Source organism: Anser brachyrhynchus (assembly GCF_964034855.1).
Source record: "Anser brachyrhynchus genome assembly, chromosome: 1".
NCBI classification, from domain to species: domain Eukaryota; kingdom Metazoa; phylum Chordata; class Aves; order Anseriformes; family Anatidae; genus Anser; species Anser brachyrhynchus.
Genome location: NC_137694.1, coordinates 58,959,520 through 58,975,127, shown reverse-complemented (window position 1 = coordinate 58,975,127; position 15,608 = coordinate 58,959,520). Strand labels below are relative to the sequence as shown.

Here is a 15,608-nt window from a genome sequence, read left to right as displayed (position 1 = left end):
CACAGCTTCTCCTCCAGTTAGCGTCCTCTCGGTACGATTTCTGAGCATTAACTGCCAGAAAAATGCTTCTCGGACACCTGCCGAGTTCCCTCCTAACGTCGGCCTGCCCCGGGACGGCCGGGGGCTGAGGCAGAGGCCGCGCTGCCTCTCACCAGCCCCCGGCCGCCCCGCTGCCCCCCTCACGGGAGGGAAACAACGGGAGGGGGAAGCCGAGGCCGAAACCCCCCGGCCTCGCTGGGCGCCGCCTCACGGCCCCCGGCCCGGCACCGACAGCCGCGAGGACCCCGGCGCCGCCTCGGCACCGCCAGGGGTCGCGCCAGGCCCGGGGCTGGGTCTAAGCCCGGCGCCATCGCGCTGGAGCCGGGCCGGGGGCTGAGGCGCGGCATGGGGGGCGCCTTGAGGAAGGGCAAGGCGGTGCGGCAGGCGCCCGGAGGCTGCCCGGAGGGAAGGCGCCCGGCAGGTAGAGGGGCAGCCGCCGGGGGGTCGTGGCTGAATCGCCGGGGGTTGCGGTGTGCTTGGGGTAGCGAGCGGGGAAAATGCACCGACGGGGGCGTCTGCGTGCCGCACAGCCCCGCCGGAGTGAAAGCGCTCGGGGTGCAGTGCTTGGGTGGGCATCTGCTGCTCGAGGGGTGTTTCCAGCTCTGCCAGGTGCCTGGGAGAGGGGCCTGTCTGGAAAGCCCGACTTACGTATTCGGTGTTTGAAGAGCACTGAAACGAAAGCGCCTCGGCAGCTTTCAGGCAACACGTTTTAAGGTTCGTTTTGCAGAATGGAAATCGTCAGTGGCTTGGCAAACAAAAAGCAAAGGTGTCTGTGCAGTAAGTAGCTGTGCAAGGCAGGAGCTGGCGAATACAGTAACGAGGTTTATAACCCTTTAAAACTCTTGAAATAGGCTTATCATTATGGCTGCTTATTGCTTAGTAACTTTCAGTTAAACAAACATAAAGTTAAAGGCATGGCATTGGAAGCACTGGATGGTCTTTTACCCCGACAGGAAAGTCTGAATGAAAAAAGAACTTTTTCAAGGATTTGTCCAAAGCATCCAGTTGTCCCTGTACTTCCCGGGTGATGCAGCTCCCTGAGAGCACTTACGGTTAACCCACAGCAGTTACCCCATTAGGGAAGGTCCCTCACCTAATGCTGCCACTACCACATTCCTATTAAGAGTAGAAATGCCCAATTTAGCTTTAAATCAGATACCAAAAGCTAGGCAGGTATGGTAACACGGAGTTTGAGGCAGAATAAATAGTCGTTTAGTTATACCCAACCCAGTTCCTCTGGACAACCGTGTTATCTGCTGACACAACCTCAGAAAGGAAGCCTGCATCTTAACGAGCTATTTCAGCCTTGTGAACCTGAGTCATTTGGGCTAACCTGACTTAAAAGAACATATTGTTTGGGCTTGAATATATACGCTCTGCTGTATCTTGGTTTTCCAGTGTAAGACATTACTATTCCCTGCTGCCCATTCTACAATACTGGGAGTGTCTTAATGTAATTCTCCAGTAAAGTTGCTTTAAACTGTGATGTTAAGCTTTATATTTCAGCATCTAGGTAGCTTTGCTTCTGGGATGGTCACATACTAGTGGATTATTCTGTCAAGCCCAATGAAGAAACAAGTCAAATTTTTCAATATCTGTCAAGGACAAGAGATGAGGGGAGTTGTGGGTGGTGTTAAAAGAGGTTAAATAGAAGATGAAAAACAAATAATTACTGAAATGCAAATAGCGATGTGTAATTTACTTGAAAACTGAAACATAATTCAAATAAGCTAGTTACTCATTGTTTAAATGCCACTGAAACAGGGACTATCTTAAATTAACTTTCTACAGTTAGTCATACCAGGGAGTAGATTAGTTTTGATTATTTATTTATTTATTTTTACCTCTATGTACATCTCTCAGACAAGGTGCATTTAAACTTGTGTGTCCTTTCAGAAGCAGGAGGAAGAAATTGGGTAATTCCTAGCTTTAAGAATTTCTTAAATTACTTTCTGGATCTTTTCCCAACTTTCCACCATTTCAGCAATGGGAATAATAAATTCAGAGTTTTGAATTCACTGAAAGATCTAAAATGGTGTTTAACAAAACCAAAAAGTAGTAAGCCAGTAATGAGAGAAACTGTCAAGGAAAATTATGGCTATCATAGGAAAAAGTAAAAATTCTAAGATTAAATGCGTATATATGTTTTGCGTAACATAGCTATTAAAAACATTCTCTTGTCCTTAGCTTGTGCTCTTAAAAAGGTTATCCTACAGTTCTCAAATAGTATTTAGTTTACTTTACCAGTTGCATTTCAAATAAGCAGTATTTATGACGCACTTTGTGGGTGTAAAGGTATGAAAATTGGAAATAACTCAGAAGATAATGCTTTTCCTGACTTCTTGTTAATTCATCTTCACACAAGTTATTTTTTTTTTGTTATTAAACAGACATTTTATTGCAAAAAGGAATCATGACAAATATCAAAAATGACACTCAAGTTGCACATCTCAGAATTAAGATATCCTAACTTGCAGCTTTTGCCTTATAAAATATACTGAAATATACTGTTTGTTTCTGCAGGGCTCCTCAAGTACTGTTCCCCCCCCCGCCCAGATCCTCATGCTAGATGAATTTTATGAATGGCTGTGTTTTCAGTTCAGTTTGACTTGCATGTAAGTTGAAGTTGTCCAGCTCCTTTCAGGACTGGGCACTTGGGACACAGCACATACCCCCTGGTGGACCTGGAAAGGTCTAGGAGACTTGGAATGAGATTTGGGTTGGATTCTAGCAAGTGAGTTAACAAAGTATTGTTCAAATAGTTGCTGCTCATTTCTGGTGCTAATGTGAGAGGTCCTAGCTCTGCACTGGGCTACCAGCACTGGTGGTTATTGAGTTGCACCGACATTCACATGTGGTGAACACGTGAGTAATGAGGCCCCAATTTTTTAAAATTTATTTCTGTGGTATTTCCTGCAAATGTTTGACCATATAATTTGCCTGTGAACTGCTCAGGTGTAACAATAACAAATGTGTCATCGCACCCTTTGTGGAGCAGACTTGGCTCCTGGAGGTGACATCATGGTTGCCCATGCTCTTCCTTCTCCCCTTTTTCACAGTTATGGCACCCCCTTGATTTCCACTGTGACTGGGAGCAGTGCTTGTCCCTCACAATGTACTGTACTGGTCCTCTTTATTCCAGGCCATTGGTATGGTTTCTCTGTTTTCAAGACTTTTTTGGAGAGAAGTGGCGGCTTGTTCCTGTCTGAAGGTTGTTCCTTCATTAAGCCTATCTTGGACATCCCTTGGTAGGATGTCTTGCTGTCTGTTTGGCTGTGCTTGCAGAAAGCAAACCTAAGTACCAGATGAAATAATGCACTCTGGCTTAATTCAGTATGTATGTTGAATTGATAACTTATTGTCCTTTTTCCATTGATTTGAAGTGAGTGAACTTTACACCTGCTGTCTCCTGAGAAAACTCTGTCTTTGATGTCTCCTGTATTTTTGCTTTCCTCCTGTTGAATGGACGCACGGCAGTGACATAAAGCTACACCAGAGCAGGTTCAATCTGGACATTGGGACAAATCTCATAACTGTGAGGGTGGTCAAACACTGGAGCAGGCTTCTTAGCGAGGTCGTCAGTGTTCAAGAGGCATTTGGACAAAGCCCACAATAATATGCTTTAGCTTTTGGTTAGCCCTGAAGTGGTCAGGCAGTTGGACTTGATGATCTTTCTAGGTCCCTTCCAACTGAACTGTTGTATTCCAGTGCAGCTGCCTTCCAGTCCATAGCACCTGGACTTAGGTACTTCCTGAGAAATTCTTTTTCAGATCTTGTTTTTCTCATTCATACTTTTCAATAACCTCCTTTTTGAACGTGGTGTCACGTTGCACGTCTTCCTGAAAAAGCCGTCCTTTGACTTGCCAAGCCGTACCTGATGTTTTCTCTCTTTCCTCATCTCCAGCTTGGCTTACTTTCTGTCTTTCTTCTAAAAAGCTCACAGCAGTTGCTTTCCTCAGCTTATTGTCGTTGCTGTTTGTACTCTCAATGCCTTGTACTGTTGATGCCGTAGTCAGACTTATCTGTGTTAAACCCTGCGTGACCCCTGTTTTTGTTGGCTGCTCCAACGCTATCTACCAAGCACTTCTATTTGCATACTTTTTTTTTTTTTACTGTGTGCTTCCTCCTTTTGTATTTGTATCTCCTGCAATTAGAATCTTAAGGTAGCGTCTGCAGATAAGATTTTGTCTCCCTTCTAATGGTGCGTGTCCTTTTCTTCCCTTGGTGCTATTACTTGGCGTGGGATAGAAAACAGTAGGAGCCTATTGTAGAGTAGTCCTGAGCTTTTCTTTAGGAATGTGCTAATGCACTGTAGTGCAATTTAAAGTAGTAAACTGAGATATCTTCTTACTTCATCTTCTGCAGTAGCAAACTTGCCTGTTGTGCTTGTTGACTGAGCTGCTCAGAGAAGAAGGCATCGTTTGGCACCACCGCCTCCCGCGTGGTCTGGCACTGCGTTCCCACTGTGGCGGTAAGGAAGCTCTCTACTTCCTTAACTCCACCACTGTTTGCACAGCCCGACACAAAGCAAGCACGCTTGTGTGCGTTGTTTCTCACTTCATAAAAGTGAGGTGTTTGTTGCTTCCCGCCCATCCTTCACAACCGTTTCCAGTCAGGCCCTTGTTGGAATCTGCGTGCTGTAGGTTGGTGGTGGGTTGTAGTAGTTACGTAGCAGGAGAGGTTTAAGGGCAATGATCTGCTGGGTTATGCTGTTTTGTTCAGCTCGTAGAAATGCAATGTCATTGTTCGCTGGGCTGCTACAAGCAGGAATAAATTGTTCCACCCAAGTTCTTCTGTTTTCCAAGGACAAGAAATATTGATTTTTCTGGGTTAAAAACACGTGCTTCTTTCCTCCTATTAAAAGCCCTGCTCAGATTAAAAACAAGTATGTCAGGCATCCAAACAAAGCACCCAAATACTTTTCACAGTGTAATAACTGCCTTAAACTTTTTGCACGTTCTAGGAGATGGTCTGCAAAACCTTTGTGTTTCCTTTAACCTTGCTCACTTTTAATATTGACTTGTTTGGCAAAAGGAATGATTCTGGGTGGGACGTTTTCCTCCATTTTTTGATGTTTTATATGACTCAAACACAACCCTAATTACAAAGAGATGTGTGGGGCTGGATAAATGGTTTTAACTGTGGTAGAGACAGTAAAGGCATGGCTGGTGGCAGCAAGGTCTAATGAACAGCAGAGTACCAGGAGATCCTGTTCCCAGCCCTGCTGAGTGCTCACCCTGCTGAGTTTCACCTCCCAGTGCCTCAGGTGCCACACTTGTGGCTGGTGGTACTTCCTCCTCTAGCAGCAGAGTATTAATCACAGTCTGTAGTGGCCACAGGAATTTCCAGAAGAAAAAAAAAATCAGGAAGCTCAGCTTTTGCAGGTCATCCCAAATGAAGGGTGAGGACAGTGAGAATGATACACCTACAGGTAGTCATACCAGAAATCAGCTTCCTTTGTTTTGATTTGGATTACTCAACGCATCATACTACCAAGGGTAAATCCAAAAGCAGCAGGGACTTTTGATGGGAGTAGGCAAAACTGCATGGTAAAAGTTACTGGCACTCTCAGGTGATGATTTCCATGAAGATTGCATATAAAGCTTTATATGGGATGTTAAAAGTTTTACTAAAGTTCCAAAGCCAGAGAACCTTTATCCTAAGTTTTTCATAACCTATTTAATTTAGCTCACAGTGAAATAACGTGGAATAAAATGAAAGATGGAAGTGTTCAAAGATACCTAATTAATTTAGCATTGCTTGCCTTTTTACTAAGGAAGAGAGGGTCTGAAGTTTACCTCTGGTTAATGTACACAGCTTGCTCTGTTTCAGCCAATAGTTTATACTGCAGATGCTCTAGAAATATTTGAGGTTAGCATGTGATGTTATGCTCACAGAAAACATCCCTATTAATGCTAATTAGAGCAACCTCACTAAATCCTATATGGTTTACTGTAAACAGTTACATAAGAAGACTTTCTAAGACAAGTAGCAATCAATGGTCTCCTGCCAAAGGCTTTGGTAGTGTGAGAGCTATTAGGAAAGTCTGTGTGAAAACCTGGATCTTGTTGGAGTGGGCTATCAAGTTCCCTAATTTTAATGGCAAAAACGTGTCTCAAGACTTTACATCACGAGCCATGGAGTATGATGCTGTCCCTGCTGAAATCAGTGAAGCAAAATAGTTTGTCATACTACAGTTGGACTTTGTGGCACTGCTGCATGGACACTTAGAAAAATAGAAGGAAAATAAATGACTGGAAGAAGGAGTTACTTCTTTTGCTAGGAACTGAGGCCAGTTTCAGAAGCCCTTTTGCAGACTATCAGGAAGGGACAGATAATGGCCTGGCGTGCCTGGCTGTGTGCGGGCTGAGTAGGAGATATTTTGGTCTTGAGCTTCTTGCCCCACATTAGCAACTCTTCTCGTTCTTGGATGCAAAGTTGGTGCATCGCAGTCTGCTCATGATACAAGGCTGACCCATCCTGAGTCAAAAGCAGACTGAAGGATTTTGCTCAGTTGGTCCCCAGATGCTAATTAGAAAATTGAGCTGAAAGGGGTGAGTCTCGTCACTTAGGGCCTTCATTCGAGCAAGAGCTTTTGAAGGGGCGTAGTGAGCTTTGAATCAGACCCTCAGAGAGAAGTCGATTGAAAATGTCTTGTGTGCTGTGGCATTCATCATTCCTCTGTCAGGATTTCTTCTTTGTCTTGTCTTGGTTTTGTAATTCTTGCTTTGCTAGGTAGAGGTTTGTTTAAAAGTTGTGAGTACACTTCTATTGTTCTTTGAGAAAACAGAGCTATGAAGTGTTCCATTATTTCCTATCTTGTTCTTAGGTTAATTGTGTTTAATTTGCTGGGGATAATTACATTTTTTTTTTCTCCTATTGCTTAGAACTTAAGTCGAAAAGCACTCAGAAGAAAATCTGTATTTACATGATTTTTTCCACTTACAAAAATGCTTTTAAATGCCTTTTTTTCTGCCCAGATAGTTGTAATAAAAAGGAATTTATGCTTTCATGAAGGACATCTGTGTTTTGGGGTAACCCTATGGACTTTCTTTATTAACAGAAATCTATGCCAAAGTGGAGCCCCCAGTTTCTGTTAATGTAGCTGTGTTTCAACCAAGTGTAAGGTTGCATTATTCGACGTTATGTCTTGATGTTGCTCCCAGTCAAGCTATGCTTTATTTATGGAAGAAGTCTTATGCTCTTAGGTATAAAAAGCGGATTAGGAAGAATACAATTGAAACTAAAGCGCTTTGCAACAGCATACTGAATAGATATAAACCGTAACAGAGTACAGAAAACTTCAGATTTCTTAGGAGAATGTGCTTCGCTCTTTTATTTGTAAGTCCTGAAGCTTGTTGGGTTTTGGTTTCAACGGGGAGTCAAAATCCAGCTATGCACGAAATTCCCTGTTTGCATTTATTCTTGAATTCAGTAAGTTTAGGGCAATGAGTGTCGAAAAGGGTGTCAGTGGGCCAGGTTACACACCCCAGTCTTGTGGTGAAGTTAGGGCTGACTTGGACCTGCTCTCTTTTATATAGATAGCCAGTAATTGCAAGGATAACGATTATTACTTAATGAAATAACTCATACCAATGGGATTAAGGATTTGCTGGTGTGACATGGAGAGAGCATAAAGCCAAGCTCCTCTTAAAGCCAAGAAAACCTGTGCATCTGCTTTCTGGAGAGATGTTTCCTATGAGAATCATTGCAAACACGTAAACACCTTTGGGGCATTTCAACAATATGTCAAGTCACTGCTATTTTCTAGGCTTCCACATGTGGTGGTGCTTTGTGCTATGTGAAGAATGCATGCGTGGGAAGCTGGCAGATAACAGAACAGACCTGTGATCCAGGGAGAAAAGGGGGGAAGCCTGCCATGGGCAGGGATGCCACCCACTAGATCAGGTTGCCCAGGACCTCATCCAACCTGCTCTTGAACAGTTCCAGGGATGGGGCATCCACAGCTTCTCTGGGCAGCCTGTGCCAGTGCCTCACCACCCTCTGAGTGAAGAATTTCCTCATAACCTCTCATCTAAATCTCCCCTCTTTTAGTTTAAAAACATTCTTCCTTGTCCTATCACTATCTGCCCTTGTAAAAAGTTGCTCTCCATCTTTTTTATAAGCCCACTTTAATACTAAAGGTTGCGGTGAGGTCTCCCCAGAGCCATCTTTTCTCCAGCTCTCTCATCTTGTGGCCCTCCTCTGGAGTTGGCTCTAACAGCCCCACATCCTTCTGGTGCTGGGGCCCCAGACGTGGATGCAGTGCTCCAGACAGGAGCTCAGAGGGGGACGATCCCCTCCCTCCACCTGCTGGCCACTCCTCTGTGTTGCAAGCTTCTGCTGGTGCGTGTGGGTGTGAAAGCTGAATGAGGCAGTTTTCTTCAACTTCTGGGTTTTGATTTGTTAATATTTGACATTTAGGAGGAAAAGCAAAGATCTTATCTAACAGTGTAATTTCTGTGCAGTGATGACACGAGGTGTTTTACCCATCTTTAAGGACAAGTAGCCAATTTCAGAGAGAAGGCTAGAGGTGCTTGTACTAGGGTGTAGCATATATCCTGGTCCTGCGAGTAGGCAGCAGGATTGAAGGCTCCCATACGCCAGCCTTCAGTAGTAGCACTCGCTCACTCACTCACTCAGTGCTCACTTCTGATTAACAGTGCTCGTCAGTGGGCGCTGAATTGTGTGTGTATAAGTGATGTCAGGTTGGTTTGTCTTCACGTTAGTGACTTAGTGTGGGATCAGACTTTGGCTGTGTACAGGTGGGGAGGCAAATGTACCTCTAAGCTATCTTTAAACTTCCTCTGGTGGGGCAGCCAAGTGCTGAATCAGCTCTTGGAAGGAATGAGAATAGCCACAGGGCTGCTGGTTTACCCTGTCAAAGGTAACGGTGGTTTTTGGCCAGGATCACTAGAGCACAGCACACGCAGTCCTTATCTTAGCAAGCCCTGACACTTCTACACCAGCCAGCTCAGTTGCTTCTCTTGGCTAGCTGTGAGGCTGCTCTGTGTCTCTGGCACAGTGAAAAATTAAAGCGTGTGAGGTAGGTTGAGGGTCTAACTTATACCACTGGCTCATCAAAATATAGTTTCTACTTACCATTTTTTTAATTTCTCATCCCCTGATCCTGCATCTCTTGAAAGTACAGGTGCATTGTGACTCCTCTGCGATAAAGCCAGTTTAAGAGGTTTTCATCCTTTCCTGCCTTCTGCCCCACGTTTCTATTCCTTCATAGTTTCACTAGTTCAGCTGATTGCAGTGCAGCCTCTCAGCGTGGATTTGTGATACGATCCAGGCTGGAGGCATGCATATTTTAAAGGTTTGGGTTTTTTGTTGTAATCTGGATCATGTAATGGCTCCGTTGCCCATCACTTCCAAATATTTGAGCTTGTGCAACTGGGGAGGTAGTGACCTGTCCTGAAAGGGCAGAAGTGAGCAGGGAGAAGGAAAAGCTGAAACTTTCTCCACCTACAAAGCTAACTTGAGCAAAAGGTAAATCTTCATTGTCGTATGAAACATCCTGCATTCCTCAGCTGCCTGGGGATAAGACTTTAAAGCAAGCCACATGACTGTTTATAAGCATTACAAAATTAGAGGCATCTCCTACACTACTGAAGATGGCTATTTTTTAATTACATGATTTTGTAAAAAATATTGCGAAGTTCCTTCTCATTAATAATGGCCTCTGTGTGACATACAGAATCCAGCTAAATCACCACATACTTCTGCCTTGAAGCACCTCAGGCTACTTCACGGCGAGCAGTTGCAAGGCCTGGGCTTTCTGCTTAGCCCCACGTCCTGCCCGCGCAGCTGGTGAACACTTCTGCAGAATAAGGCAATTCTTATCCTGGAGTATTTCTGCTCATGAAGCGGGTCTGGGTTGTTCTCTAGGGCTTGTCAGGTTCCTCTGTGGTCAAGGCCTTCTGAAACCAGCCGTGCCTTTCTTCACCCCCCGCCAGGAGTTACACAAGTCTAAAGTTCAGAGGCCAGGCCTCGGTACCAGCGCGAACTTTGGTTCATGAGGAAGCTGTCTCCCAGTAAGGATATGAGTTTAAAACACCACAGTTTTTTCTTTCTTGATCTGCACAAGAAGTGGCAGTGAGGCCTAGCGTAGTCTGCATCAGAAATTTATTCAGGTAAATGCTAGAAAGGCGGTTTCTTGGCGGATTTAACAACCCGCTGAGTCAATCTAGCAGTTGTGCTGCTACCAGTGAGAGAAATCCTGCTGCCTCCTCTTCCTCCGCTCTGGTCAGTGTGGATGTGCCGGCTCCCTTGTACCGGCTGTGGCACTCGGGGGGTCCTCCTGTGAATGGAGGGACCTGGTTAGCCTGGTCGAAAACCACCCATGTTTTTTCTTCTCCTGGGTTAATGCATTGGTTTAGCTCGTGTAAGGGTCTCTTGGCTGCCAGGGCCAAGAATGCGGACAGGGTATGGAGACAGGAGGGAGAAGTAAAAACAGCATGGTGGAAGAGAGTAGGCTTAGACCCACGAAGGCTTATCCCCTTCAAAACCAGCGACTTGGTGCCTCAGCTCGCTCCACGTCAGGGAGCACTTGGCAGGCAGCAGGGGAGGTGGCGCGCAGCAGCCTCTGCCTGGATTGGGACTAACGAAAGCCAAAGAGTGGCAGTGGGGAGCTGGAGCCTCGCTGGATCGTCCTGAGGTAGCCATGAATTGCTGCAGGTTTGCTGAAGTCAGTGCTGATGCTGACCAGCAAAGAGAATAGTCCCACGTGTTGCATATCTCAGAATTGTCCAGAGCAGGTGACCCAGGTGGTGTTTAGCAATCTCAGTCTGAGAAATGGTATCTGCTGATCGATTTCTGGAAGGCATCGATTCACAAGCAGTGGCTGTTATAATTGTCGTTAATGGATGGACTTTTATGGGGAGCGAGCACATGATGCAAAAGCATTTTTTGCTTTGTCATTCTGTCTGTGGCAAATTGCCTGGGCCAACAAGGGAGAGGCCCCTAGCAGTAATAACCTGCAGACAAAAGTCTTTCAAGTTTCTGCCAGAGGTTACGGTTGCCTTTGGGTTTTGGGGCTCTTGCTAAAGCTGTGAACCTCTAGCAGAGATCTGCCTGAAGATAGAGGTGCTTATATAAATGTCTGTGTTGTCTAACTAGTAGGTTTTTATCTGATTTAAGATACAATTTTACATGAACATTCCCGAGGCTGTTCAGACTTGCAGGAAAAAAACTACAAGACTTCAGTTGCTTTAGGTACCCTCAGGACTGTAGCTTTGATAATATATTGAAGAAAAATCCCTCCGATGTGCAGATGGTGACCAGTGTTCAAACCTGTGTTTTTGCTTTTCCCAGGTGTGTCTGTGTGTATATGCAGACATGAATTCCTGGGTTCTTTCCCCAGGCTAGAGTAGGCCAAGAATTATCCATCGTTAATATTGCTATTAACTCTTGTGTAATGACTCAGATCTTTAAACCCCTTTGTCAACATCAGTCGAGTACTCTTCCTAATACCTTTGTGAGATAGAGGAATTTTATCACCAAGCTGCAGAAAGGAAAACCAAGACAGCAAGCTTACAAACCAGTTTTCAGTGAGTGCCGTTTTGTGTTTGTGTGCGTCTGGGTGAACGCTTTTCAGATTTGTGGGCTCCCCGCCCAAGGAATGTATACACGCTCAGTGTGGCTGTCTAACTATGTGCACGTGTCAGAGTTTGTTAATTAATGATGGTCGTGCAGTGCAAAGGATGTATGTGATTAAGCACAAACAAGTGTGTACTGACCCATTTGTTGGAAATGAAGGTTAACGTAACTCAGAGTTATGTATAGGAAGGCAGAGCTGATAGTGGCTTCCAGACATATATCAGATTTTTTTTTTGCCATGCAATGCCAAATGAAGTATCACCATGTGCAGAGATGTTATTTTTTTCATGCTGCTAATATTTTACCTTTTCTGTAGGATATCCTTATCAGTTGTGACCAGTGAGCAGGCACAGATCTTTGCTAGACTTTTGAAAATGCTTATTTAAAGGATTTCAAAGGAGGAACAAACTCTGTAAGGCCGAAATTATTTGGAGGGGAAAGAGGGGGGGGTTGCATGGGGGAGGGGGGGGAAGTGATTGTATCGTTAAATTGATTTGAGAGAAGTTTCCAGGGGAACTAATTGAAAGAGCAAAATCAGAACTTTTAACTCACTTTAAAACATTTAGACTGAAAAAAATGATAGCACAGCAGCATTAAAAAGGTACTTTCTGAGTAAGAAAAGTAGAAATCACCATTTTCCTTTTAGACTGAAGTTTCAGGCTTAGCCACAGCAGATCGTATTTCCTTGCTTTGTTTCAGGCATCTGGTCAGATTGGCAAAACGTCCTGGAATCCTAGCCAATTCTCGTATGGGATTTTTATTAAAGAGAAAAATATAGCAAGTCATCCTAACGTTGCAAATGACTCATCAGTTGCCTTAGGAAACACTCCCCTGAGACAGGCGTGCTGCCGATGAGGAAGTGATGAAGCCGCCAAGGCCACTCCCCCAGACAATTTCGCTTCAGGAGCACAACCTACATAAAGGGCGCCACTCCAGACACTACATTATTTTATACTTTATTTCACAGAGAGTGCACAGAAGCTACAAGAAGTGCAGTGCGAAGTAACCACAGAGACTTCACAGCCAGGTGTTTTTGTGCAAGAGAAGCAAATAGGAGGTCATGAGAAAACTTTAAAGGTAGGGGGACATGCATTTTAAACTCTGTAATTTAGTTTTGACATGGAAAAATAAGAAGAATGTAGACTTAAAAAATATAAAGTACAGTTCTTGGGAGAAGAAAGGAACAGATCCATTCTCAGTATGGGATCACAGTCCTGATTCATGGTCAGGAACAAGTTGCCCCCTTAAATGGGAAGCAAAGCTTGTCAATATCCTGGCTGTTTTAGAGCGGAGTTCCAGGAGATGGTTTCAGCAGGGAAGGTTATAATCTACTAAGCGTGATCTAAGCTTTTAGTATGTTTTCATCAAGAGCTAATGAAAAAGGAACCAAACGATAGGTTTGTTCCATTGAATGGAAGCATAAAAAGAAACCTAATAGTTCCACCATTGATGGAATAAAAGCTGAAGCTTCTTAGTCCACATGTAAAAATACAAAGCATTTTTCCTAAAAGGAAGAGAAAAAAAAATTGGCATGATTGCAGTCAGTGATCTAAGCAAAATCCATGTATAGATATTGTAGTTTCTTTATACTTACATCTGTACGCATCGTAAAGATGCAGTTCTTGGTAGTTTGGTCAGATGACTGCGTGGGAGGTAAGTTTGAGTCTGCCCTTAAGCTTCACACCATCCTGTTGCCGCTGAGCAAACAAGAAGGCGTACTTCAGAAATGAACAATGTGCTTTCTCTCGTTCTGTGTCCCTAAATATGAATAAAGTGAAATTGCATACCATAATGCAATACATGCTCCTTTTTCAGTGCTTCTGTTTGCAGCAGGAAGTTTGGCTAATGACTGTTAGAAAAACAGAAAAAAGGAGAACTGAGTGAAGACAAGATTCAGTGGTAGGGTTATACATTGGGGTGGCAGAGCAGGAAGAGAAGAGGAAGGAAGACAAGGTATTTTGGGGTGTTTTCACAGCAACAACAGATGTCTTCTAGGTTTTGTTTCTACTAATAACATGCTGCCAAGGGTTATGAAAGACTAATACGAATGTAACTTCCTACAGGCAGAAGTAGAGTCTGAATTTTTGCTGAAATTGCTGTGTGGTGTGGTGGAGTGACAGGGATTTTTTGTCACTGATACAGATGCGCTGGCACCAGTAATGCTTGGAGACAGGGACTAGTCTAACCTCAGAGGAAGGCAGTTGTAGAATGGCTTGAGCACAAAGGGAAGCTTAATGCAAAACAAAATTTAGACGAGAAGAGAGGGAAAACGTCTCTGTTTTCTTGTATTCTGTTTACCATGGCAGAAACACTTGAATAAAAGTGACCAGATTTGTAAAGTGACGTAGTGAGGTTTCTTTATTTACTTTTTTTTTTAAAATCTTAAAAGTTTTATCATGTGTTTAGTTGATACTCAGTGATTTGTATCAGTTGAGGCATCCGGTGTTTACTCACTCCAAATCTTGTTGGGCATTTTGAGAGGCATTGAGAATTTTCCCAGCAACTTGAAGGAGCTGAGGGTCTGAAGTCCTGATTTACTGGAACTCCACAACTTGAGTACAAAGAGTCATTTTAGAAAAGGTATATGAAGATTAATGTAATGTTCTATGTGGCACATAGCTGTCAGAATGCATTTTAGGACTTAGGGGGTGATTTTTTCTGTGGTAGTAGTCATCTGATCCAAAAAAAAAAAAACAACAGAAACTCTCATGAAACTTTAGTGATCACACTTACCTGTTTGATTCCAAAGTTAGCTACAGTACTAAACTAGTCATGTTAAAAAAAATGTCGTTTTCAGAAAGTGTTTTCTTTGGTTGGTTCTATTTATTCAGTTGGTAAGGCTGGTAATTGCAGATTGTTATGGTGTATATTGTTGTATTTTCCTACTCATATATGCAGCAGGAGGGGGAAAAAAAAAAACTAATTATGGAAGTCCAGGGCAGATGAAAAGAATAAAATAAATCCATAGAATGCCTGTGTCAGCAGGTATGCATCTCATCCTGGTGCCCACAGTATGAGGAGGCACTGGAGTTGTGGCGATGTGGAAGACTAAGCTCTGCAAGGAAACCCGGGTCTCCAAAGAACAAGGAAATTCATAGTTTGGTATCTAATAGGTACTGAGCTATCCAACAATGGATTAAGAAGATGAAGATTTAAAAAGCTAATTAAAAGCAGAGCTGAGAAAACAGAGATGCGCTTACGTACACATATCACAATATTTGCTGCTGAAAATGCTCATTTTTGAGCACCATAGGTGATGTTTCAATATTCTCTAATCCTTTTTGCTTTCTCTGTTCAGGCACATAAAGAAGGCAATCCTCAGAAACTGCTGGAAATGAACGGGCATACAGCGGTGCCCCATTCCTACGACTATGACCTCATTGTCATCGGTGGGGGCTCAGGTGGTCTGGCTGCTGCCAAGGTATGGGACAGAAAATACAGATTTATACTTCCCTTTTAAGTGGGTGGCTGACATCCTCAGCATCTTGGATCTGGGTATCTTTAACACTTGTAGAAACTTTTCTGCCTGTTCAGCAGGACTTCTTTTGAAGTTACCTCCAGGTTAAAGACAGTCTTATCCATATCATAGGTATAGAATACAATATTATTTTCCATATGTTTGGAAGCAGAAAAACATAAAAATGTCGTGGTATACATTTCAATAGAGTGAAACTTGGTTCCTCTGTATGCCCACTGATCAGAGATGATGCTTTTAGAAACCAGTGGGTGGACATCTTAACAGCGGGAGAGTGCACAGCTGTGGTGGATTGTAACATGCAGTATATCTGTAATCTATTTTGGTAGTTTGCTGCTTACCTATCAATAGGGGGGCACTGTTGTCGTGGCTGAGGATGAAAGATAAGATCTACCAAAAATTCAGAGGACCTGGAAAGGGAAGGTGCTTAATACAAAAGAGTAAAACAGAACTTGCAGGAATGCAAAGCCGGCTTGGAGTAATGAAAAGC

General features: G+C 43.6%; 1 protein-coding gene across 3 annotated transcripts in view; it reads left to right on the top strand.

Moving 5' to 3' along the window:
• Positions 1-304: 304 nt before the first annotated feature.
• Positions 305-15,608, top strand: part of TXNRD1 (thioredoxin reductase 1) — a 38,342-nt gene continuing 23,038 nt past the window's right edge. The window contains exons 1-3 of one of the 3 annotated variants that reach the window (XM_080558043.1): positions 305-460; positions 12,611-12,720; positions 14,942-15,064. In XM_080558043.1, the coding sequence (XP_080414169.1) occupies positions 385-460; positions 12,611-12,720; positions 14,942-15,064 (309 nt within the window). In that variant the 5' untranslated portion in view covers positions 305-384. Of the gene's footprint in view, positions 461-4,427; positions 4,511-12,610; positions 12,721-14,941; positions 15,065-15,608 lie in introns of those variants that run through there. The other 2 variants (XM_080558045.1, XM_080558044.1) reach the window with 2 other exon arrangements.